Source organism: Muscardinus avellanarius (assembly GCF_963383645.1).
Source record: "Muscardinus avellanarius genome assembly, chromosome: 5".
Classification (NCBI taxonomy): Eukaryota; Metazoa; Chordata; class Mammalia; order Rodentia; family Gliridae; genus Muscardinus; species Muscardinus avellanarius.
The window spans coordinates 125317334-125342436 of NC_137790.1; the positions used below are offsets into that span (position 1 = coordinate 125317334).

Sequence of the window (25103 nt, forward strand, 5' to 3'; positions counted from 1 at the left end):
GAGAAAGAGAGAAAAAGAGAGAGAGAAGAAAAAAAGAAAGTGAAAGGAAATTTTAAGATCTGATCCTTCCTCTCTGACTCAGTCCTGGGTTTACTGGCAGATTTAAAAAGAAATAAGATCGCGGGGTGTGGGGGGTTGTTTTGATTCGCAGGGTTCTTTCAATCACATTGTGTTTACGTGTGTGTGTGTTCAGTCTCTTAAATAAGTGTTTTGTTCGGTGTTTTGTTTCTGGTTTTAAACGTACCATTCGTTAAAATTGGAAGACAGCGCGCTGTGGCCGGCTGTATGGTGGACTGCGGAGGAGGAGGGCGACAGGGAGCTGGTGGTCGGGTTGTCTGTGGAGGGAGACACGATCGTGGGTGGCGTGGAGGACTCGTAGCCCGAGCTGGCGGCGGGCGAAGGCTGGGAGCCCTGCGAGGAAGATTCGTGCACCTGCGGGAATAATAAAGTGGCGTTTTTACGAAGAGCAAGGGCCAGCTCAGCTGCCGCTGGGGCTGGTGGCGCTGGCGGGGGGCAGCGTGCGCCCTCCACCCGGGGGCCCCCCCAATTCTGCAGAGGCCGGGCCAGTGTGGCACTTGGGCTGGGACCCCTTCCATGGTCCAGCAAAGACGAGGCCGGGGTATTTCCAAAACAAGAAAAAAGAAAGCTCTAGGAAGGAGAAGGCCTCACCCATTCTCCCCCCTCGACCTCGCTTGCGTGGGTTTAGGTGTGCAAGTGCTCCGACTAGAGCAAAAAGGCGCCAAGTCCTTGGGCCCAGCGCTCCAAGATGGAAGAAAAAATAATAATAATTAACAGGCCGCTTTGGCGGCTCGAGCCCTAGCTCCCAGCTCTGGGCCTCCCCTCGCGTTCTGGTTCTATTTTACTTTCATTATGAAACCGTGAACCTAAAAGGGCCCCGGCTGCTCCTATTCCTCTTAGCAGTCCCAGGCCTCTCGCCCCGCCGTGCTCAGCAGAGGGGGACCCTCCTCTTCCAAGCCTCCTCGGCCTCCCGCCACCGCCCAGACCGGGCCGGGGAGCCGGGCGGAGGCCGAGGCGTGGCGATTACCTTCATGTGTTTGCGCAGCGAGCTGGGGTGCGTGTAGGACTTGTCGCACATCTTGCAGAGATAGGGTTTGTCGCTCGTGTGCACGTGCATGTGTTTCTTGCGATCGCTGCTGTTAGCGAAGCGCCGGTCGCAGCCTTCGAACTCACACTTAAAGGGCTTCTCCCCTGGTGAGAAAGGCGAGAAAGAGAGGACTTTTATTAGCAGAAATGCAGCGGCCTCTTTGCGAAAAATTAAATAGAAGGGTTAAAAAAAAAACTCCACAAAATAAAAAATAAAAGAAAGAAAGGCAACGGCCCGGGATGATCGCTCAGCCAGCCTTAAAAAAAAAAAAAAAATCCGGGATTTCAAATTTTTTTGCAGTGGAGTTACAAATATCTTAACTCTATTTTAACTCCCAATACAATTAGGGCTACGTTTTATTTTTAGATTGTCTTGATAGTAACAGTAGTTGTGGATGTTTTAGGGTCCCAGAGTGGCTGCAGATTTTTTTTTTCCTTGCCCAAGGCTGTACCCCATGCCTTTGGGTCGCTTCTATCTAAGCTCCTGGTTTCTAGTTTTTACTTTCCAGGCCGATTCTCTGTCTGTTTCGCTTTTCCCTCCTCCCCCCTATCTCCCCCCGGAGGCTCTGCACCCCCTCGTCGCCTCCCCCACCCCACCCCACCCCCTACAAACATATTTTATAGCGCAGTCTGGGAACAGGGAGCCCGGCGCCCCGCAAGTTCTCCCGGGCTAGGCTGTTAAACTGCAAAGTTCCCAGCGAGGAAGGAGACCTGATTCCCCGCCTCGTGGGTGGAAGGAGACCAGAACGTCCTGTCGGCCTTAGCGCGTAGCCCTGAATTGCTGCGAACTTTCTTTTTTAACTCTTCTCGACCCGTTTCTTATTTTTAAAGGCCCACGCGGAGCCGCGGCGTTTTAAAAACAGTCCCCACGGAATCCGAACGTTAAAACGGACTTCCTCGCCTTCTGCCGACTCCCCTCACCCCGCAAGCCTTCTCTCTGGCCCCACACCCCTAAAATCGAGCTCTTCAAATATGCATAAGCCTACCACAGCCTCCTCGGTGCCGAATTACTTCCTCTCGCCCGCCCTCTTTTCTTTCTTTCTTTCTTTCTTTCTTTCTTTCTTTCTTTCTTTCTTTCTTTCTTTCTTTCTTCTGTTTTGATTCTCTGTCCCTTAACCCCATCTCGTCGACTCCCTGGGCCCTTTCGTTTAGCAGTCCCCAGTGAGGTCGTGGAGAGGGATGCTGGCCACCGCAGGCGTACAGATTTGCCTGCAGCTGGAGCGGCCGGGCGCCTCTGCCGCGGCTCGCTGCTCTGGGCCCGCCGCCTCTCGCGGCCTCGATCCGGTCAGGGACTCTGCCAAGCCAGGCTTAGCTCCTTAGCTCCCCTATTTCCCGACTCTATCTTTCTCTCTCTCTCAATTCCTCACTTAAAAAATTACACATCCTCAGATCCTTCTCGTCCGATTCCTCTCCGTTTTCCCACAACTTCAAGCCCCAAATAAAACAAAACCCAGCACACACTGACCGCTTGCCAGAAACCTGACCGCCGGACCCCACCGAGGCTGGATCTGCGCGTCCCAGCCGCTCACTTTCGGGTCTGGGGTATCAGGCCCGGAATGGGACGGGGGAGCGGGTGTCTCAACAGCGGTTTCCGTACCTGTGTGCGTCCTTTTGTGGATCTTGAGGTTCTCGGAGCGCGCGAAGACCTTGCCGCAGCCAGGGAAGGGGCAGGGGAAGGGCTTCTCGCCCGTGTGCACGCGGATGTGGTTGACCAGTTTGTATTTGGCTTTGAAGGGCTTGCCCTCGCGCGGACACTCCTCCCAGAAGCAGATGTGGTTACTCTGCTCCGGGCCGCCGACGTGCTCCACGGTGACGTGCGTGACCAGCTCGTGCATGGTGCTGAAAGTTTTGTTGCACGACTTTTTGGGGTTGGCCAGCTGCTCCGGCTCAATCCACTTGCAGATGAGCTCCTGCTTGATGGGTTGGCGCATGTAGCGGAAAAAAGCGCCGGCGCCGTGGTGCGCGGCCATATTCACGTTCATGGGCCCGTACCCGTGCAGCTGCGGCGCGGCATAGTGCTCGGAGCGCGGGCTGGTCACCTGGCCGTACTGCTCGGGCCGCGGGTACATGTCCCCCGAGAAGCCCAGCCTCATCTGCCCGTTGACCACGTTGGGCGACGCGTGGCCCGCCGCCTGCTCGTGAAGCCCAGGGAAGAGGAGGTGGCCCGCGGCGTCCGTGTGGCCGTGCGGACCCCCGAAGCCGCCCGCCGAGGCAGCGAAGAGGCTGTGCTGCGCGCTGGCCGCCGCCGCCGCGTCGCCGAAGCCCCGGTTGCGGAACAGAAAGTCCCGCGTGGAATTGAACGCCGCGCTGGAGTAGGAGCCGACGTGGCCGGGGTGGTGGTGATGACCCAGGGCCGCTGCGGCCGCGTAGCCCGGAGCCTGCGACGTGAAGGCCGTCTGGCCGGCCGAGGCCAGCTCGTGCGAGCTGGGGTTGAGCTTGAAGGCGCCCATGCCGTCGGCGAACGGGTTGATGCCCAGGCCCACGTCTCGCTCGGCCACGTCGCCCGCCGAATGGTGGCGGGAGGCGCCAAAGGTGGTCACACCGATCGCGGGGTACTGGGGGCCGGCGTCCAGGAGCATCGTGGCTGCTCGGGGCGAGCCCCGGCCTCCCCCGCCCCCCCCACCCTCGCCCGCCGAGGAGGGAAAATCGGGAGGAGGAGGAGGAGGAGGAACGGGAGGCGGAGGAAGAGGAGGAAGAGGAGGAGGCGGGAGGGGGAGTCGACCCACCTAGAGCAGCCTGAGCCTGCTTGCAGCGCGTCCGGGCGCCCGGCCGGCCGAGCGCGGAGAAGCCGGACGGCTGCGGGCGGCGAGGATGGCGGGCTCCGCGCCCGCCGCGCAGACCCGCGGGTCCGGCTCGCGCTCTCTCGCCGCTCAGTCCGCGCCGAGAGGGCCTCGAGTCAAGGCTGCCCGGGGAAAGGCGTGGAACATCTCAGCCCCCCCAAAAAACTTCCTCCCGGATTTGTGGCATAGAGGAATGTGAGCGCCCGAGCCGCGGCAGCTCGCCCTCTCTCCGCCGCGCGCCGCGCGCCCCTCCTCACTTCTCCAACCAGCCCCTCGCCCTTTCTTTTCTCTCTCTCTCCCTCTCTCTCTCTCCCTCTCTCTCTCCTTTCTCTCAGGCTCGCCTCCTCGCTCCTTCACTCTCCTTTTTTCCCCTCTCTGCTTTTTGCAAAAAAAAAGGGGGGGGGGAGAGAGAAAGAAAGAAAAAGCCAAAGAAAAGGCGCAAATCATGCACAATATTGTCTTTTGCGGTTTATCTTCCTGGGGAGAAACTTTCACCTCCTCAGCCGGGCGGTGAGCGCGAGACTGATAGCAGCAATCATTCCTGCAGATAAATGAATTGAAAGGACGACACCGTCCCCCCCTTGATGAATGGGAGCAGGGGGAGGAGTCACGTGCTCCCAGGGCGGGCGCTGATTGGTGCGCCCGCGCTCCCCCCGCCCGCGGCCGCCGCGCCAACGGAGGGCGCGCCGAGGCGCCGCGCGCTGCTCATTGGCCCGCCCGCCTCATCAATCCCAGGTATTGTAAAGCGCTTGACATCCCCTTTTGACAAACAGAGCTGCCAGGAGTAGCAACTTTTTTTTAGCCAAATTTTTTCCCTCTTCTCACGGATTTTTTTTTTTTTTGCTACGATTTCTTTTCCTTCCCTCCTCTCTCTCTCTTTCTCTCTTCTCTTTTTCTTTCTCTCTCTCTCTCTCTCTCCCTTCTTCAAACCTGATTTCCACTGAGAGATTACAGTCTAGAGATTTCGGGCGTCTCTGGGAGCAGGAGGCGGGGATAAGGACCGGTAAACACAAGCACAGGCACTTTCAGAATGTCCCGATTCAGCAACTTTCTTTTCTTTCTTCCCTTTTCCCCCTTCAAGGGCAGCAGAGAAGTCCTTTGTTGCTGCTGCTTGTGAAGTTTGCCTCCTCCTCGCCCGGTCCCCCTCCGGTTTATAATTTAAGATCTTGGGAGCACACGGGCACTCTGCTCTCTCTTTACTTAGAAATGTGGTTTCTCGGTGTAGCCCTGGGTCTCCATTTTTCTCACTCTTATCCGACCGATCAGGATTCCTGCGTGCGCGCCCCCACCTTTCCTCTCATAAACAGGTGGACAGGGGCTTTTAACTTTGCGGGTTATTTGAGTTTCTGGGTTTGGCTTGTATAAACCGCACATTGGAAACATAGTTTCCGGTGCTCCCCAGCCCCTCGTGTTATTTTTCTCTTTCTGCCTTCCTCTTGTTTCTCTTAGCTGCCCCCCCCGCCGACCCCTCCCTCCACACTCCTGTTCCCATCCCGGGGCCCCTTTTATTCAGGTAAAACTGTAAATTTCTCAACGCGCCATTGTTCCTCAGGACTGCCCAAAGCTCCCTAGAGATCCCCAATAGTTTTTTGGTATTTAAATCCCCGATAGATAGGACCAATGTAAATTTTGTGACATTCAAACCTTTTCTAGTTCACAAATCAGTCACCCTTGTCACAGTTATTGAAATTCCGCAACTCGCCACACCAGGACGGTGGAAAAAGCGGGCGCGGTCTTTGTTGCCGACCAGGCTTTTGATCGCCAGAGAAAATTTACTTACCTTCAGATGAGTGAGCAGAAAAAGAAATAACACTCCCTTTGATTTAGTTAGGAAAATGCAGACATTTGGATTCAGTGCAAACATACAACACTCGCTTGTTTTTGCGATGCGGCCCTCGATTAACCTGTCTTTGCCCAGCGCAAAGTCTATTCAACAACTGCGCGTAGTTGCTTTTTGTCCCATTCACAAAGAGCCATTGACTATATATTAAAATGATTGTTGAAAGGTAGAGAAGTATAGCACTTAAAAGCAGGGAAAAAAATCCCTGTGACTCAATCAATTAAACCGAGCAACATTTATGCATTTCAAAAAAAATGCACGCGGGTGCGGGGTTTTTTTTTGGGGGGGGGGGAGAAGATTGCATTTCTCCTCTGCAGTGTTTAAAACCCAGCAGCTCGGCCCAGGGTTTAGCCGAAGCGCCTGCATATTCATTAGGTCTAATTATTTTCTAGTAAGGAAAACACAAAAAGCCAAGAGTCGGAATCCTTCAATTTGCCCTTTGTTTATAACTTCATTTCGCTTCTTTGCAGCTGAATCAGGAGCCCTAAACTCTTTTCCCAGACAAAGAAACCTCAACTCATCCTTTGACAGGCAGCCGGGTTAGGAAACTCATCAGTGCTCTGACTCGGGGAAAATGAAAATATTTTTCCCCCCAGTCCCAGCGCGGGCTTCAGGGCTGGAGGAAGGCAGGGCCAGCCCTCGCCACTCCTCGGCCTCCTGCTTTTATGGTCTCCTCACCAACTCGGTTCTAATTTGGGGATGGGGAGCTGGGTTGCCCTCTCCGGGATCAATCCGCTCAAAAGTCGGGTGGTGGATCGAGGTTAGTGTCCTGGTGTTTGGAGGGGTTTGGTTGAGCCTTTGACTGGGAAGTAAAAATTTTTAAAGAGAGCGAGAGAGAGAAAAAAATATTTTTTAATGTTCTGACCTTAGCAACAAGTCTGCATCGGGCAGCCAGCATTTTCCAACTAACTTTGAGTGGAAAGAAAGGAGGTATGAAGAGAAAGGGCAGGGGCTTGAGGGTGTTTAAAAAAACAAATTATGTGTTTTGTTGAAAATACGTATGTATGTATGTATGTATGTATGTATGTATGTATACCGGAGCCACTGTCGTTTCTATTTGTTTCTGGGACCTACAAGGGGAGGTTGGATCCTGAAATTGCAAAAACCGTTATCTGCAAAGAGAAGTTTTCTCTAGAGGCTTGGCGGCTCTCACTAGGGAGAACAAATATTGAACCCACCTCGCCTGCCTTTCAAAAAAAAAAAAAAATTCAAGGGAGGGACCTCAGGGGGAAGGGAGCTGTAGAAGGGGGGAGGGAAAATAATTCTTCAAAACAGAAAAGTCAGCCTTCTCTTCTCCAGTCCGTGGAAAATCCAACAGGGGGAACGGTGACAAGAGGGTATTTTTAGGAACCCCGTCCAAATACATACAGGGTAAGAGTGAATTGTGAGAAGGGAAAAAAAAAAAGTTGTGGGTTGTAGAAGTTATCAAGTGGGATTTGCGGCGCTCTCTGCAGGACACGCGAGCGGCTCCAGTTCAAAGCCACATGCACCAACGTGACATATAAGCCATTAAAATATCATCCTGACGGCTCGTTTCTGCTCCGTCATACATTCCCTAACTGCTTCCCGAAAGCTGGAAAAGGACACATGAAGGATGACCGCCTCGACGGAACCACAAAAGACAGGCTTAGCGGGGTTCGAGGTCCCCCCTCAGCCACCCCGAAGTGATTTGCAGAAATGAGATGACCCCAGCAACAGGTGGAGCAGGGTAAGTGTCTGAGACCAGGGGGCAGACAGGCGAGACCTGGACCCTCAGCGGCCGCGGAGTAAGTGCCCTGGCACCCAAGCCCCACTCGGGGCAGGGGCCCAGGCAGCATCCCTCCCGTCGTCTCCTCCTTCATTGGCCCCCCAACCGTGGGTACAGGCCCCACCCCGCTGACTCCAAGGGGGAGGGGGCCTTTCGGCAGAGGGGCAGCCTGAGGATGAGCCAGTCCTTCCTCCCACAAGGAGGGGGGCAAGTGGGACGAATGGGGCTCCGACTGGCACGGAGAGCGTGAGCAGCTCGCTGCCGCTCTGCCTTCGCTCCCCTCTTAGTAAATTGCGCGGGTGCCCCCGCCATGGACGCAAGTGGCCCCAGAGCGCTCAGGGCGAACGCGGAGCGAGCTGGGCGGGTGCCCGGAGATGGGGTGGGGGTGCTTGCAGGCAGCACCTCTGCCCTGCCCCCAGGGAGCTGACAGGGGAGCATCCAGCCAAGTTAGCGCTCCTGGCAGCAAACCCAAGGAACTTCCTCTCTTTTTGGTCTGAGGGTGCCGGCTGGGTCCGCCCCGGGCCGGCTCCTCGCCCTCCTCGCCCTCCTCCGTCCAAGTCCTTACAGGCGCGGATCGCAGTCGTTCTCTGCGCACCGCTGGCAGAGGGCTCGGACTTGGCTGGCTTTCTCCCGGAGGCGAACCGAAGCTGCCATTACCTCTCTCTGGGGAGCAGGCCGCAGCCGAATGAAAAGGGAACGGAACTGGGCTGTGAAAAAGAGTTTGGACCGCTTCTAAACGCTGATCCTGAAAGTTTAGGGTTGATGAATGGTCCACTGGGACAGTCCAGAGCCGTTTAGAAATAAAGAGAGGGGGCTTGAAGGTCCATCTCAGCCGGGGCTGACTGCAGGAAACTCCCTCGGATCCCAAGGTCCTATTTTGAAATACCCACCTTTCCCAAGCATTGGCCTGGCGATGACCAGGCCGCTGCGGCTGGGATTTTCTGTCCTCTCTCGCAGGTGTCTGCATGTGGGGAGAAGGGACTCAGAGGGATGGTTAATGGTCACCTGTAGGTGACCCACGGAGCAGCCTCTGAGCTGGGAGAACCTGAGATCCTCCCTCTAGAGAACAGACGGATGAGAAAGAGGGCCTTTGTACAATCCAAATCCTCAGCTTAATTTCCTGGCTCTTGGGGGCCCAATAGAGAGTAGCCCGGGAGGCACTGGCTTCAGCAGGCAGCAGGCAGAGTTCAGGAGTGGGTTTCCTCTTTAGCTTCATAGTTTCTGGCCAGCCTCTAGGGCTTTTGCTCTGCAGCAGCAGCCAGTAGGGCCGAGCTGTACCAGGAGGCACGCATGCTTTTGCTGCTGTGCCTGCAAGTTAATCAGTGCAGATCGGCTCTGGAGCTGAAGTCTCTAGCTGGGGTTGACCTCTGACCTCCGGCAGGCCTGCAGTGACTAAGTTGGCCCATACCTTAAAATACTGCCTTTTGCACCTACCCACCCACCCAGCCTCGTCCGCTTCTCTCTCACACTATCAATCACTGGGGCTCTTGGGTACCCTGTTGTCTCAAGGTGCAGGGTGGAAGGCAGATTCTCATAAGTCTCCAGGATATCCTCCTGCCTGATTCCATGGATGGCTGGTATAGGAAAACTATCAGGAGTAAGTATTAGGGGAATAAAAACAAACTAAGCCCTTTTTAGGGCTCCGATATCCCCGGGGGCCTAAGGCCAATTCCCATATTATCTCCTTCTTCAGCTAGATGACTGCTTGCTAACTGGTGTCAGAACTTGACCCAAAGGAGGTGGACACCCTAGCACCTTGTACAGGCAGTGGTGGAGCCACTCCAGAGCTTTTTCCAGGTCCCTGATGCCCGCCCTGGTGACCTTCGCAGTGTTTGTTTGCACAAAGGGCTGACAAGACCTGGAGGCAGAAGTGGCCCAGACCTCTTAGAAATTGGGCTGCAGCAGCACTGTGGGGTGGACGGAGGTCTTTAGGGAACCTCACACCCATTTCTCTCGGAAGCAACACAGTATATTCTATTATTGCCAACCAACCAGGATTTGTCGGTGCCAGACATCCTGCCATGAGGAAATTTCAGAGCAAGAAGGACACCTAGCACACTGCCCTTCTCTAGGACGGCAAAGTTGGGCCTGCTTTCTTTCCTGGTCTGTGCTGAAAGGAGCTTATTACCTTGGGGGAAGGATGCCATTCGGTTAGAAAGAATTGAAAATAAGTAGAATCTTCTGGGAAAAGGTGAGTCTACCCCCTACATCCCAGGCTCAGACCTAGTAAAGAAGAGAGAGACAGCGAAGAATAAAAACAATAGCAAGTGAGAGTCCGGGCTGTGGCTAGAAGGATGTGAGAAGGCTCTCTGAACACAGAGAACCTGATACCCTTTGAGATGGCAGCCTCACACTTGGATTTGGCCTGCGGTTCAACAAGTTAAACAAGGGCTTGTTCTGTGGGCCCAAGCGTCAATGCAGACAAGCATCCTCACTGACAGAGGGCTTGCTGTGTTTGTCCAGCCTGACACCTTTTCAATGCCTGTTTGTCTTCTAGGCCAAATTGAGGGTTGGGGCTGGGTGGCTCGGCTCTGTTTGGACGCTTCACACCCTGTAGCCTTGCCTGACAGTTGTAGAAGTCCTCAGGATGTTTTTAAGGATTTATGGTGGCCAAAGGCTTGGTAGCTCCAGCCACTGACAAGTTATATATGTGTCTGACCTTCTCAACTCCGAAGTGGAGCCAGCCTGGACCAAATGATGAAGACAATGCCTTTTAATTGGGAGAATTTTATATTAAGTTTGGGTAATCAACCAGCGACAGCTCCCAAATGGGTCCGGGGGTGCGGGCCATTCGAAGCTAAAGGATTCTGCACAAGAGTAGACAGAACAGTGTCTGAAAATCTACAAAGAAATTCTCTGTCTTTTCTCAATTTCCACACTCTCTACTAAGATTTTAATGTGCTGACTCCTCAGAGAATTGGGGAACCTCCTTACCACCCCTCACTAAATTTAAATAATAAACTTAAAGAAATATTGAGGTTTTCTCATACGACCATTTCAAATTCTAAGTTATAGATTTCGGAACACTGATTGAAAGAGTGTTTACTTCCATCAGCAAGGGGGAAAAATACACGATTTTCAGCTAGACATTTAATTGGATGATTTTGATTTTTCAAGATATTTCCAAAGACATGTCATTGTGCAAAAATAAATATGGCCAGTGCCTAGCAGAGTCTTGGTTTTTGTTGTTGTTGTTGTTGCTTTATTTTGTTTTACCTTTAAAATTTGAAAATGGACAAAGAATGAAAGTCTCTTTTTAGGCCAGCACCTGATTTCACTGATACATTCAGGCCACAGAGTCATGGCACAGAAACATGTATGAAACTGTTCAATGACTATTGCTTTTTTCCTCCCGAACAGGCTCAAAATCAGAAAATGAGATATAAGACTTCCTTGGTCATGAGGAAACGACTGCGGCTCTACCGAAATACCCTGAAGGATTCAAGTGAGTTCAAATCCTCTTTTGAGTATCGATTTGCTGAAGTTTTAGGTTTTGATTTTTCTGCAGAACGCTGAGTGGGGGTTGTTGTTGTTGTTGTTGTTTGTTGTTGTTTAGTTGGGCTGAATTGTGAGTTTGGGTGTGTTTCTTGAGTCCAAGTGAAATAGAACAACACCTTGGTGTTCCATGCATTTGTACACAAATCAATGACACTACACCCTACCAGCAGCTGGCTAATCCTCCTCAATGCCTACTCATCTGGACGTTCTAGAATTAATATTTGACGACTCTCTCATTGAAACAACCACCCCTGACCTTCTGCAATTCCACTGTCACATTATTCTATGACATATTCATCTTGAATTCATTTCCGGACGATTTGATTGGAATGAGGTTTGACATGTATTGGCTTCCATGAAAGAGGCAGACTTTGATCTTGTTGATGGGGCTTACATGATATGCATCATCTTTACCAGGGATACCAGCCTTCTGCAATGTGGCCGGGACTACTTCCCACAACGTGGTGTCTGAACAGAGAGTGACTGACAGCCACTCTGTTAGGAATACCTTCATTGTGAAGAATTTAATTTAATATTCCATTTAGAATAAGCATATGATTTGGGGTGGGGTGTTTTCCCTTCCAGGCGTCTAGTCTCTCTCTTTTCAACCACACCACTAGCTAACGATAGCCTACAAAGATATTCCCTTGTTGGTAGGTGAAGCATCCCCCTTTAAAAGAGTTAAGTGACTAACTGGAGAAATGGCTCTCTTACATTATTTTGGGATGATCTGATGGCAGACATCTCAAGAGAGATGTAGTTATTATGTAAATTTCGTTGTTTTGATTCCTTAATGCTGTTTTGGAAGTGTTTCCTAATCCTTTGTCAAAAGACATTTTGCAGAAGCCTTGCTTGGAAATTAAGTATATTTTCTTTCATATTCAGTTCCATTCATGATGATTAAAGCTCAGATTTTCATAGCAGAGGAGAGGGATATCCTCCTTTCTTTCCAAAGTCTTGACGGATTTCACCGCCTTTGCAAGGTTTGGGTTTGGACAGACTAGCATGCCTCTGGGGCTTAAGTTTTCCTTTTTTTTCCCTCCAAGACTAGAGAAACCCCCACTGTAGGAATCCCAGAGTCTGCATGTGCACAGCCTCTAAAGAGGCATGTTCCTCATTGTCCCTGGCAACCTAGCCAGATCAGGGAGAGAGAGAAAAAAAATACAGAACACGTAGGTACAGCTCCTAGAAGCAGAATGTTCAGATGGTCCAGGACAGGCTTGTCCAGGCACCAGGCAGTGGCCAGCAGCTCCCGAGACCCGGCTCTGGGCAAAATCTGCAACACATAATCATCGTTAGCATTGCTTAAAAGATCACGATGGAAAAATAGCCCAGCTATCGATTTATGATCCGTGCCATTTCTTTTTTCTTTCTGAGAAAGAGAGGTCACAGACATTCAAGCCAGTAATGTGAGCAGCTCTGGCAGATGGTAGAACCTCCAAATGCCCTATTTCTAGAAAGTAGGACTAGAAAAAATCACTTGTTTATGATATTGCATGGGTCTGGTTGTGATGAACAAAAGTGCTTAGGAGCAGGCTTCTGGGCCCTGGTTTACAGAAGGTTCTGGAAACGAAGGGCTGTTTGAGGCCCAGGGGTAGAATCTGCACGGGCCCCCATGAAAGCTTTCCGTGTTTCTTTTCAACATCTCCTTAAAAGATCTCCAGGATAGAGGATATTCCTTTGCTCTGAAAATCAAGCTGGAAAAATAGGCCTAATAATGGTGGGACACTGGGCAAGGTTAAAAGTATAATTCTTCATCCGGGCAGTTGGCATTGGAAACAAGTGGATTGGGATAAGTTTCTGAAAGAAAAATTCTGAGGACCAGGGTGAGAATACCATGTCTCAGCCTGACTGATAGACAGTCACTTAAACCTGGGATACTTACTTCCTGCGATCTCAAAGTGACCCCTCTGGAGACTAAAATAGGCCTCCAAAATGCTATTGGCCCCCTACTTATTACCTGTGGTTAGCATGATACAGCTTTGGGGCTTATTTTAGAAATGCACCTCGAAGGCCCTTCTGTAACTGGCCTAACATTCCTTGTCTGTGAAGATTTTTAAGCACAAAAGAGTTGTATTCTATCACTGACTCTGGGAAAATATCATTATAAGAGAATGTCTGGTGCCATTGCTGTGTTTAGCTATTCAAGCTTTGGACCATATGGCTCCAAGGAATTTGCAAGAATCAGGCAACCTCGGTGACCCGCAGGTCGACTGACCCCTGGCTACTCAAGAAGCATCTAGCCAGGATGTGTCCAGATGTTTGCGAAGCTTCAAGAGGAGGCTGCATCTGGGAAGGAGCTCCTTGGGGCCAGGCTACTGTCAGTGATTTTGGCTGAATCAGATGTGTCTGCCTTTTTGCTCCTGGCATGAAAAGTCATACACATGTTCAAAGCCTTTTCAAGGGCAAAGTTAGTAAGGCAGAGTGTGTGATATCCGAATGTTATCTATGTATATAAAACTTCTTCTCTCTGGAGTCCACAGACCCAGTGTGTAGAATTCAGGAGTTCCATGGACTTAGATGGAAAAGAATTTTTTTTTTACAGCCTGCAAATGGAAAATTAGCATGCTTTTCTTATTGTGAATATGGGCAGTAAAATCAGGACTAATAAGGCTTCACAAGTCTCGCAGGCTTCCAAAAGTATCCATAATCTAAAACAGCTTAACAATCCCTGTTCTGCGTATTCTGTTATTTAAAGTTTCTGATGGAAATGGGGGTCACAGGATATCTATCAAGGAATTCATTTGATTCAAAGCTGTGTGTGTGTGTGCATGTGTGCGTGTGTGTGTGTGTGTGTGTGTGTGTGTGTGCGCGTGCAAGCTGATCAAATTCACATCCTCGCACATGCTAGGCAAGCACTCTACCATGGAGCCATATCCCCATCCTGCAAAACAGAGTCTTAATTAAAGCTAGAGTGGATGGTTTGACAAACACCCTGAGCGGTCAGTTATAGGTCATCTAGGTTCAAGTGGGAGGAAAAAATATTTTAATTGCTGGGGTAGTTCAAGAGTGCCCCTGCACTTTTGCTTGAAAACCATGGAAGCTGATGCAACTCCTTATTTAGTGAGAGATGGATGCTAGAAACAGCTGGGCAAGGAGTCCAAAGGAAGAACACACGTTGGTTTCCTTCTCTTTGTTTGCCCCCCCACACACTTCGTGGGTCCATACAAAGTGGGAAGACAGAAAATGACTACCTGGGATTAGGAGATACCCCTCTAGAGACCTGCTGGGGACACCCCTCTAGACACCTGGTCTCACTAGTCTTGGAGGAAGAGAAAACAAATCAAGGGACAGAAAGAAGCACCTCTGGGCTAAGGGGTGAGCCCTGGAAATGGGAGAGAGTAAAAGCCAACAGAGAAGACAGACCTTCAGTGTAGTATCAGTTGGGCGTGCCTGCTTGTAATCCCAGTTCGTGGGAGGCTGAGACAGGAGGATCTCTTTTGGGTTCAAGGACAGCCTGAGCAAGTAGCGAGATTCTCATCAACCTAGTGAGACCCTGTTTCAAAAGAAAAAGAAAATGAGACTGGAGGTGTAGCTTGGAGGTAGAACGCCTTTAGGTTCAATCCCCAGTACTCATCCCCCCACCCCCAAAAAACAAACAAAACTAGTTTCAAAACTATTGTGTGGAGGACAAATGTTCTCGTCTGTGTGTGTGTTTTTTTTAATACTAAGGTAGAATCTATTGCCGAGTCCCTTCCTGCTGCAAGCTCAGAAAGACCCAGCCTAGTCAAAGCCCAGAGAAATTGCTGTAGAAGTTAATCCCTTGTTAAAGTTCAGCCTGAACAGGAAACTATGTTAAATGAAGAAAATCCCCAAGAATCTGTCAATCTTTATGTCAATTATTATTATTATTATTATTTTTTTTTTTTTGGTGGTACTAGGGTTCCTGGAAGCCCTTCTACCTCCGGGCTACACTCCCAGACCTATTTTTTTTTTTTTTTACTTTTTATATGGAAACAGGGTCTCTTAAGCCAGTGCTGGCTCCAAACCAGCGTGATCCTCCTGTCTCCGCCTCCCAAGCGCGGGGATTACAAGCATGCGCCACCACACCCGGCAATTATTTTTTAAATATTACAAAATCCATATTTACTGACCCCTTCCCCCCAAAAAAGAAAAAAGTGTGTAAGAATAACCCTCAGTCCTGGGGACAGGTAGGGTAGTTCTATCAATTACGAGTTTGGGTTCCTTGTAATTTGCCCCAACTTCTCACCTTTGCTAACGGGATATTTTGTAGCCAATCTTTAAAACTTATCTTTTTTTTTTTTTTTTAAATCCCTTCTGTATTTGAGAATGCTTTTCTGGCACCAGGGAGGTCTGAGCCCTTCCGCGGGCTTTCTCACCAGCAGCCTATAGTCAGGGTTTGGGGCCAGCCGCCCTTTAAAGGACGGAGGACAAACCAGCTGACCCCAGCCGGCCGCTGCAGACAAAGGACCCTTCCTCCTCTTTAGGACACACTCGACTGGGCCGGAACTGAAGCTTTCTCCAACTGCATTCCCCACTGCACAGCGCGTGGTCTCGAGGTTCAGGCTGGTGAGCGGGCTCCTCGGCTTTAAGCTGGAGCCCCAAAGGAGAGCAAGGAGGGAGACTGGCTGGCCTAAGGCAACAAGTAACCAGACCCAAAGTGGGAAAGCCTCAGGCCCTTTCCCCCAAGCTCCATCGGACGCCAGGGGACACAGCTCCGGACCCCAGATCTGCCCTAGCAGCCCTGGGGGAGAGGACCTGCTCCCCTGCCTTTGTTTGGCCAGCCCGCCCGAGGGTCGATGTGTTTTGAGACTGCAAAGGGCCCTCCGCCCGAGAGCCCGAGGTGGGTTCGAGGCCAGCCTCTCCCAGCCCATCACCACGGCCCCAGGCCGGATCCCGGCTCAAGTCAGAAACGCAATTTTCGGGTCCCAGCGTCAAGGAGGTGGCCTGTCAACCGGGAGGAGGGGCCAAGCTGAGGGGGTGGGGGATAGAGATGGAGGGGGGAGGGGAGAAGAAAGGACACCCGCGGGAAGGCGAAGTGCGGAGACGGCGGGGGAGGGAGTATTTAGAGGGAACGACGGGAGGGGATGTCTAGAGAGATGAGGGGGAAAAACTTCGGAGAAAGCGAGAAAATAACATTTGGTACAAGGACTGCTAGCCGGGTCTAGAAGCACCCCCTCTTCCTGGATTCCTCTTCCAGGCTCCTAGGCAAAACTGCCCGGACAGACCGATATCCCAGTGCAAACCATAACTCCCATCACCCCAGACAGGGCTGGTACCCTGATCTACCCAGAGCTGCGCCTGATCCACGGCACAATTCCCAGTGCCCAGGTCGTGGCGACTAGGGGCGTAATCCAAGCCCAGCCCGCGTCCGGAAGCCGGAGTCGAAGCTGATCTACCCGGCTTTCGGGAGGGGAGGGTCGCAGACCGGGAGACAGGGCTACCGGAGAGAAAAAAAAGATCCTGTGCCTGGGTCAGGGCGCATGAGCAGTAGAAGCGTAAAAATTGCTACTGGGGTGGGAGTGAGAGAAGGTGTGTGTGTGTGTGTGTGTGTGTGTGTGTGTGTGTGTGTGTGTGAGAGAGAGAGAGAGAGAGAGAGAGAGAGAGAGAGAGAGAGAGAGAGAGAGAGAGAGACCCGAGCTGTCATCGGTGACGTGGAGCCGGGCGGTGGGCCAATGGGCGACCTAGGCGATTGTTCCTCTCGGCGGGCCCGGGCCACGGCCCCCCAATCTCTATTCATTTCTTCCAGCGCCCTGCAGCTTTCTCTGTAGTGTACGGGATTTCACGTAGGCATTAAAGACTGGGGAGGGAGAGTGCTCAAAGCTAAAAACCCAAAACTTGAGGGGGGGAAAACACACACACACACACACACACTTTGTACAAGTTTTTTTTTTTTTTTTTTTTTTTTTGTGGTTGTCCTTTCTCCCCCTACCCCCTCTGTCAGGTGACAGTGGCGTAAGCGCCGGCACCGGGAGCTCCGGGGAGCCGGGATGCAGCAGGCCGCCCTCTCCCAACCGAGCAGGGCCCTGAAATTAATATATATGGCCGAGGCGCTCGCGAACCAGCACCACTTCCAACATCACCACCTCCAACACCCGCACTGGGGTCACCCGCGCTCCTGGGCCAGGAGCCGCGCCCGGAGCGCCCCAGGGTGTCCGCCACCCAAGTGCGCCCGAGGCCGGGGTCGCACCCCTCTGGAGCAGAGGCCGGGGGCCCCCAGCAAACCCCAGCCTCGTCCTAGCGGCTGTTTCCACCACTGCCCTTTGCACCCACCCCTCCGCCACCATCCCAGGCCATGGCGCGGCAGGGGACTCCGAGGCGCAGCAGCCTGGCCGGACCGCGGTGCCGGCGCTCGGCCTGGCTGTGTCTGCCGGGTTCAGTGCTGGCGCAGACTGGCTCCAGTTCCCAGCGCGGACCTTAGGAGCCCGGGAGCAGCGGCTGGGCTGGGCCAGCCCCCCGGGGCCCCGGGGAGTGCGCAGCCCACGCCACCGGTTCTCACGCGCGCTATTTATCTCGACGACAGGTAGCAGCTCCGGACACCATGGCCCCCAGTTCGCCGCCGCTTCCAGCCCCTCGGTGTTTCCAAGCCTTCACGAGCATCCTCACCAGGCTTCCCACAGCCGTCCTTTGAACGGACTCCTGCGTCTGGGGCTCCCCGGAGACATGTACGCGCGACCCGAGCCCTTCGCGCCAGGGTCCGCGGCCCGCAGCGACGCCCTGGCAGCTGCGGCGGCCCTGCAGGGCTTCGGCGGCATGAACCTGACGGTCAACCTGGCCGCGCCCCACGGCCCTGGCGCCTTCTTCCGCTACATGCGCCAGCCCATCAAACAGGAGCTCATCTGCAAGTGGCTGGCGGCCGACAGCCAGGTGCCCCCGCGCCTCTGCTCCAAAACTTTCAGCACCATGCACGAGCTGGTCACGCACGTCACCGTAGAGCACGTCGGCGGCCCGGAGCAGAGTAACCACATTTGCTTCTGGGAGGAGTGTCCGCGACAGGGCAAGCCCTTCAAAGCTAAATACAAACTTGTAAATCACATCCGCGTGCACACGGGCGAGAAGCCCTTCCCCTGTCCTTTCCCGGGGTGTGGGAAGGTCTTTGCTAGATCAGAAAATCTCAAAATACACAAACGAACTCACACAGGTCAGTATTCGGCGCTGTCTGTCTCGTGCGGACCCTCTGGGGGAAGCAGGCCCTCGGGTCTGAATTTCCTCAAATTCCAACAGAGGGGAGGGGGGGTATTTGGGTATTGTTTCCACGAGCCAAATCCATAAAATATTAATTATGCGCTTCTATTCTTAGAACCCTGGACGTTTCCGGAGGCGGCCTGTAAGGAGGGTAGTGTAGGGTGTTTACTCTGGCGGATGAGGCGACCACGCTTCAGTCCCCGTGTGGGCAATCGTGTGCTTATGGGGTTCGATTTATTTATTTATTTTCATTGCGGTGCTGAGGAGCTAACCCAGGGCCTCAGGCAGGCTAGTCAAGCATTCGATCACTGAGCTACACCCCAGTCCCTGGAGTTTGATTTTAAGGCGTTTTAAAAGCAGCCCTGTTACTCAAAGTTTTAAAGATGTGGGGACAGTTGTCTAACTTTCCCCTCTCCCTGTGGAATCCCACGGCAGAACTCTTCTTCCCATCAGCCAAAGAAGCCGATCACCACCTAGACTGAGGATTCTTGAGGCCCTTAGCGTTTTCTTTAGGATTTGGAGGTCTCCTGAGCTGGCTTTTGCCCTGTGTTTTTTGAGTCTACACAGCCGATACTACGAAGGTTTTGCCAACACCCCCACACACACACTCACTTTAGCAGAGACCCAAGGGGACTCATCCTCCTTAAATGTCATTTACCGAGCTGTTAAGTGAAATAGGGACATGTGTCGACCACATCTGTTAGCTCCGGTTAACAGAAAGAAAAGGAGCCACGAGCACGAGCCTGCAAAGTTAAACTTTTCTTAGCCAGGAGCATCTCTAATTAATACAATTGCAAGAAGAAAGTTTCCACACTTCCAGAATAGCCCAGGAAGTTACATTAATTAGTTTAGCAGCCATTGTGCTCCCCTCCCACCTCACCCTCCCTCCAAGTTTCAGGTCTGCACCTCCCCTCCCCCCATCTGGGCTCCAGGGACTGGGGCTGCTGGGGAGACCTAAAGATGTATTAAGTCCCAGCTTGGCTTTTCACTTTTCCTGCCGGAGCCTTGCCTTACTCCTGTCCTTGCTGGAATATCAACGGTTGTTCAAGAAGTCCCTAAATGCCTGAAGAAAGCTTGTCAAATTTTGCTCCAAACTCTGCCTTCTGAGACTGTCCAGTTTGGGACACCAGTTTACGCCTGAGGCGAGGCAAAAGTATTCTTTGAATTTTTTTTTTTACTCCATTTCCAAATTCTGTCTAGAGACAGATGTATGGTTTTCTCGAACTCCTCTCTCTCTCTCTCTCTCTCTCTCTCTCTCTCTCTCTCTCTCTCTCTCATGCATCTGTCCCCTCTCCGAATTATATCCCCTGGGACGGGGTGATAAGCTCTCTGTGCCAGCCTGCAGGCCTGCCCACCCCTTCCCCACCCCCAGGAGCTGGCAGCCGGCACCCAGTGAAAGTAGACTGAGGTCCTAAGATGGAGAAGAAAGTCATCTTTAATGTTTAATGACAGTTTTTTTTTTTTTTTTGCGGGTCTGGGGATGGGACCCAGGGGCATTTGACCTCCGAACGACACCGCCTGCCCTATTTTTTTATTCCTTATTTTGAAACAGGGTCTCACTAAGTTGCAGAGAGCCTCACTGAGTAGCTGAGGCTGTCCCCGAACCGCGATCCTCCGGCCTCAGCCTCCCGAACGCTGGGATTACAAGCGTGCGCCACCACGCCCGGCTAATGACAGGGGTTTTTTAAAGAAACAAACTTTTACTGCTCTTTGCCGGCCCACTGTTTGAAGTCTGTGAAGCAGAAAATGGTTAAATTCTTAGCGCAATCGACCTACAGCAGAGAAGCAATTTCAGTGCGCCTGGGCTGGCCCCCAAGTTTGCTAGTATACAGGACAGACTTCGGCGCGTGCTTTCCGCTCGCAGCCCTGACTCACTGCACCTTGAATTAAAAAAAAAAAATCGACAGAGTCTCCCCAGCTTCGGAGTTGCCCTCAAACCCCCCTCCTAAGTAACAAAAAGAGGAGAGGGGGAGGCCGAGAGCGAAAAGAGAGAGAAAAACTGTTTCTCAAAAGGCAATAGACCTCACTACAAATTATGCATGAACACACTTCTCTCGATGCAACAGGAAAATAATTGCCTTTCAAATATTAATGGCGTTTCATTTCCTCGAGTCGCGGAGGAAGCGGCGATCAGGAGCCGATTTCCCAGGAGTTGAGATGCTCTTGGATCTGAACACCAGGCCTGACTTTGGAGGCGACTGCCCGAGCAGAAAGGTTTCACTTGGTGGCGGTCACAGCGATCCTGGAACAATGGTACCCGGCGAGGAGGCGCGGGCTGGCCGGGCCCGGCTGTTCTCCGGAGCCCTGCAGGCAGGGCTTTGTGGGTTTTCCCGGCGGCCGCTAGGCAGGGCTGGGGATCCTGATAGAGAAGCCAACGCGCCGGGGCGGAGTCACCGGGAAAACCAGACCCAGCCACAAGTGCGAGAAAATGGCGCTGGCCCTGCGGCTCCTACGTGGCCCAACTTTGTCCTCCCCGCCTGGCTCGGGGCGGGGAAGGAGGCCTTGGGCAGCTGCCGAGCATCTGGGAAGAGACTCCCAGCCTTTCACTGCGCCATCCCAAGCGCAGGCCGCTCCCCGAAGGGCGAGTTGCGGAGTGCTGGCAGGGGGCGGGAGCCTCCGGGAGCGGGGAGGCCAGGGCGCCTCCTGCAGCTCGGGAGAGCCTCACCTGGCTTCCCTGGGGCCTGCGAACTTCCTGGCCGTCCGGATCAGCCCAGAAATGCTGCTTTATTTCTTCTCTGCTCCTCGTCTGGGGCGAAATCATTTTGTTTAACATGAATGTCAACGAGCTGCTCACAAGATGGGATAAACGTTTGGCAGGATTTTTTTTTTTTTTTCCTGGAGAGAAGAGGAATCAACCCCCCAATGCTATTCCTCCTCCGTTTTCTGGGAAGGACGGTGTTTTCTTTTTATCGGCCATGAATTGAATGTCCCCCCCCCCCTTTGGAAAGGTTTTTTTTTTTTTAATAAACAGGATGATACTGGATTTGCAGATGCTGGCAGGGATGGGTCTGGAGAAAACAAGGAAGCAAAGAGGGGCACTGATTTATTCTGCGTCTTTCTCCCACTTTTTATTTTTCTATAAAGCCTGCTGGTGTCCCGTGAAATGGCAGAGGCCGGCACCTTCCAGAAGTCGTAGTGTGCTAGCAGTACTCTCGCACCCGGTGGACCCTGCGACAGGGCGGTACCGGAGCCCGGGCTTTCCCAGCCGCTGCCCGCGCGGAGGGATGGGCTGTGTGCAAACCTCTGGCTCAGCGGAAGCCTGGACAGGGCTCGGCAATAGAAGCTTTGTTTGTTCAAACCTGCCAAAAAAGCGCCTATCTTTCCTGGAAGCGGCGGGAGAAGCAGCCACAGAGCCAACTGTAACTCAGCCTGCACCTTTCCCTCTTCGGCCCGACGCGAGGCAGAGGTTCCCGCGACTCCGGGCGCTCGGCGACATCCATTTGTTCAACGCGCTCAGACACCTCCTCCCCCGCCCCCATTTCCGCAGCATCTGCAGCTCCGGCAGGAACTTGGGCTTCCGGGTTCTCGGGGGTCCTTCCTCCCTTTCACGCCAGCAAAAGCAGGCAGCCCGGAGCCCGGGGACTGGGGCTGGGTCCGGCCAGCATTTCCACCCTAACTGGCTCTCGCGCCTTCCCTCCGCTCTGCGGGGCATCGCGGCGACCGAACCGAGCCCCGAGCCCCTTGCGGGCCTAGCCGGCCACCCGCCTGCCCTCGGGTCGGTGCAACCGGACCCGGTTTGGCCGCAGCAGCTGCGCTCAGCCCGAAGCTGCGGCGCTCAAGGGAGCGATTGCTAAGGAGACCTCAGACAGGTCTCCTGGGGCCGGAGAGGATCCTCCCACGCAGGCCCCCGGGCCCAGGCCCGCGAGGCCCAGCAGACGGGTGGGGATGGTCGGGCGAGGTCGGTAGGCCTTGCACCAGCCAATTTGAACTGGGAACCACGGCTACACATGACGGGGTCTCCGGGAGGCTGCTGGAAACAGCATAATAAATTATTGCAGGCGAACGTATCTGGAGGGATCGGGACGGTTTAGTCGAGGTTTGAGGAATGCTGCTAAATGTTTGTCCTTAGGGGGTAGAAGGGAAGGGGGAGGGGCTCCGTTTCGAGGTTTTTTTTTTTTTTTTTTTTTTAATCTTTGAGGTGAACCATTGCTGAGAATACCTTTCCCTGCTGCAAAAAAAAAAAAAAAAAAAAAAAATCCACATTATCGCTCGCATAACGAGCTTCGGTCGCACATCCTCTTTAAATCATTTGATTGCTTTTGGCGTTTGCACAAAACCTACTTTAGGAAACCCGTTTGGGTCGGGATGGAGCGTGTGCGGGGTGGGCTGCTGTGCGGGGGGTGGTGGTGGTGGCGGCGGAGTCGTTTGGCTAGGACAGCAACTTTAAATCGAGCAGATGTGCGCTCTCTACTCAATTCTATTCTCCTGCCAGAGGTGCCTCGGGCTCCTAGTGGATAAATTTGCAGGAAAACAACCCGAGTGGATCAGGATTTCCGAGAATGGGAAGTCGACTAAGATGGAGTCATTGTCGCTCCTCCTATTTACCCAACCCCCTAGGCCCGGGCGGGAGGGGGAGGGGTGGAGGCTCGGAGGAGGGGGCGTCTGGAAGCTGGGGCTCGCTCTGCGCGGGGGGGGGGGGAAGGGGTGCCTGACTCTAGGAGCGGAGGGAAAGGATTTTTGAAAACTCTTTTGTGGTTCTTTTTTTGCAGAAAATGACAGAGGGACGTGGGGAAGGGTGGCTTTTGTGCGCTGGGACGCGGCCCACGCGCGCTAATGGCTCTGCGTTGCCTCTGGCAGGGGAGAAGCCCTTCAGGTGTGAGTTCGAGGGCTGTGAGCGGCGCTTCGCCAACAGCAGCGACCGAAAGAAGCATTCGCACGTGCACACGAGCGACAAGCCGTACACGTGCAAGGTGCGCGGCTGCGACAAGTGTTACACGCACCCCAGCTCCCTGCGTAAGCACATGAAGGTGCACGGCCGCTCGCCGCCGCCCAGCTCTGGCTACGACTCGGCTACACCTTCTGCTCTCGTGTCTCCCTCCTCGGACTGCAGCCACGAGCCCCCGGTGGCTTCCTCCGCGGCGGTGGCGGTGCGTGGCACGGACCTGAGCGAATGGTACGTGTGTCCAGGCGCAGGCCCCGCGGCTGCCACCCCTGCCGCGCCCCCCACCCCCTGGCCGCCTCCCCGCCCAGCCGCCGCTGCCACCCAGGTCCTCAGGTCTGCTCCTGTGGTTGCTGCTTGCCAACTGCGAATCTAGGCCTGGGTACTGAGGCTTGAAGAGAGAGAGGGAAAAGGAGGAGAGGAGAGAGGAGGAGAGGAGGCTGGCCATCACTAAAACTTGCTAGAAGTCATTGAATATGATCATACAATATTCATTATCATTTCAGTACGAGGGATTGAACCCCAGGGACTTTCTACCTCTTTCTGAGCTACACCCCCAGCCTCTTTTTTTTTTCTTTTTTAATTTGAAACAGGTTCTGGCTAAATTGCAAAAACTGGCTTCAAATCTGCAATCCTACAGTCTCAACTTCCCAAGTCTTGAGGTTACAGGTGTGCACCACCATGCCCCCTCACTTTATGTTTTAAGATAATGGATATTGTAGCCAGTTTGCAAATAGCTACACTATCTATTACTCTAGAACACAAATATGGCCCAGTGTGGTGGCCCAGGCTTGTAATCCCGTTTGGGAGGCGGAGACAGGAGGATCTTGTAGATGCTGGCTTAAGAGACCCTGTTTCCAAAAATAAAATAGGTCTGGGAGTGCAGCCCGGAGGTAGAAGGGCTTCCAGAAATCCCAGTACCACCAAAAAACAAACAAACAAAAACAAAAACAAATATGGTCCCCATGTTTATTAAGTAGTCATACCCTGCAACCCACCCCCACTCACCCTCATGACTAAGTAGCCTGAAACTAGTGTTGGGTGGAGGTATAGCAAAAGATAGACCAATGAAACAAGAACACGTTAGAAATTAGGTGCTATTCTGGCAACTGCAGGCGGCAGAAGTAAGGCCACAAGTCCCCAGGAGGCTCACAAAGTGGGAAACATCTTCCAGGAGGCCTGGACCAATTCCTCCCCCAACTCCCTTCCAAGCACCCAACCAGAGCATCTCTTCCCTGCCTCCTCCCCTCTCCTATCAATACCAGCCTCGGGAGATCACATCCAGGAAGGTGGCCCACAGAATCCCAAAGGCATTTTCCACTCCCTTCCATTTTTTTTTTTTTTGCTCCCCACACTTTTCCCTCCTTCAGCTATCCTTTAAAAAATACCCATGTCCCAAACACCTCTATAAAAGAGATATGGAGGTGCTTAGCTCCTTCCTCTGGGGAGTCCTAGACCTCCTCTCCCTTGGATTAGCCAGGGGGTACAGATACATCCTTCTGTCTGCCTGTTTGTCTATCCATAGACACACACACAAATCCAAGACATCAAATACAGACAAAATCATGTTAGAGAGGTAGAGGTTGCAGTGAGGGCTCCCCTATCTCTTCTCACACTTCCAGCCTGTCCAGAAGTTAGTTACCTAAACAATCTCAACAATCCTGTGAGTGCTTGGCTGTGGTTTGGAGCTGGCTGACGACGTCACTGAATTGAGGCCACCGCAGACACTGGGGCCTGACCTACAGGCTGCGTCTGGGTGAATAGGAGTTAATTCCCAATCACTGGGCCGATGTTGGCCTTATTTTAAGGTGGGGATGAGATAAAAGAAGGAGCTACAATAATAAATCTTGTAAAGGCAAACACTGCAGTGAATCTAGACTGGATGTGGACTTGATATGCCTAGTATGAAGTACAGAGTATGTGTGTATGTAGGGGGACAGAGACCAGATGGTGGGGCAGAGGAGAGGAAGGCCTTTGCAGTTGTTGCCACAGAGATAAAAAAACAAACAGACAAACAAACAAACAAAAATGGGAACTGCTTCCCAATCTTTCAGCCTCTGTCAAGATTTCAAAAACACAATTGAAAAAAAGGAGAAGAAGAGGAAAGGT

The 25103-nt window shown here is 52.7% G+C and overlaps 2 protein-coding genes across 2 annotated transcripts; one reads left to right on the top strand and one right to left on the bottom strand.

Moving 5' to 3' along the window:
- Nucleotides 1–234: 234 nt before the first annotated feature.
- On the bottom strand, nucleotides 235–3683 carry ZIC1 (Zic family member 1; the record flags this gene model as incomplete). Its single annotated transcript, XM_080695682.1, has 3 exons — nucleotides 235–432; nucleotides 1046–1209; nucleotides 2702–3683. The coding sequence occupies 3 exons, from the start codon at nucleotides 3681–3683 to the stop codon at nucleotides 235–237; spliced, it is 1344 nt and encodes a 447-aa protein (XP_080551808.1).
- Nucleotides 3684–9538: 5855 nt separating this feature from the next.
- Nucleotides 9539–23370, top strand: ZIC4 (Zic family member 4; the record flags this gene model as incomplete). Its single annotated transcript, XM_080696599.1, has 4 exons — nucleotides 9539–9662; nucleotides 10832–10916; nucleotides 17454–18071; nucleotides 22913–23370. The coding sequence occupies exons 2-4, from the start codon at nucleotides 10847–10849 to the stop codon at nucleotides 23368–23370; spliced, it is 1146 nt and encodes a 381-aa protein (XP_080552725.1). The 5' UTR covers nucleotides 9539–9662; nucleotides 10832–10846.
- Nucleotides 23371–25103: the final 1733 nt, after the last annotated feature.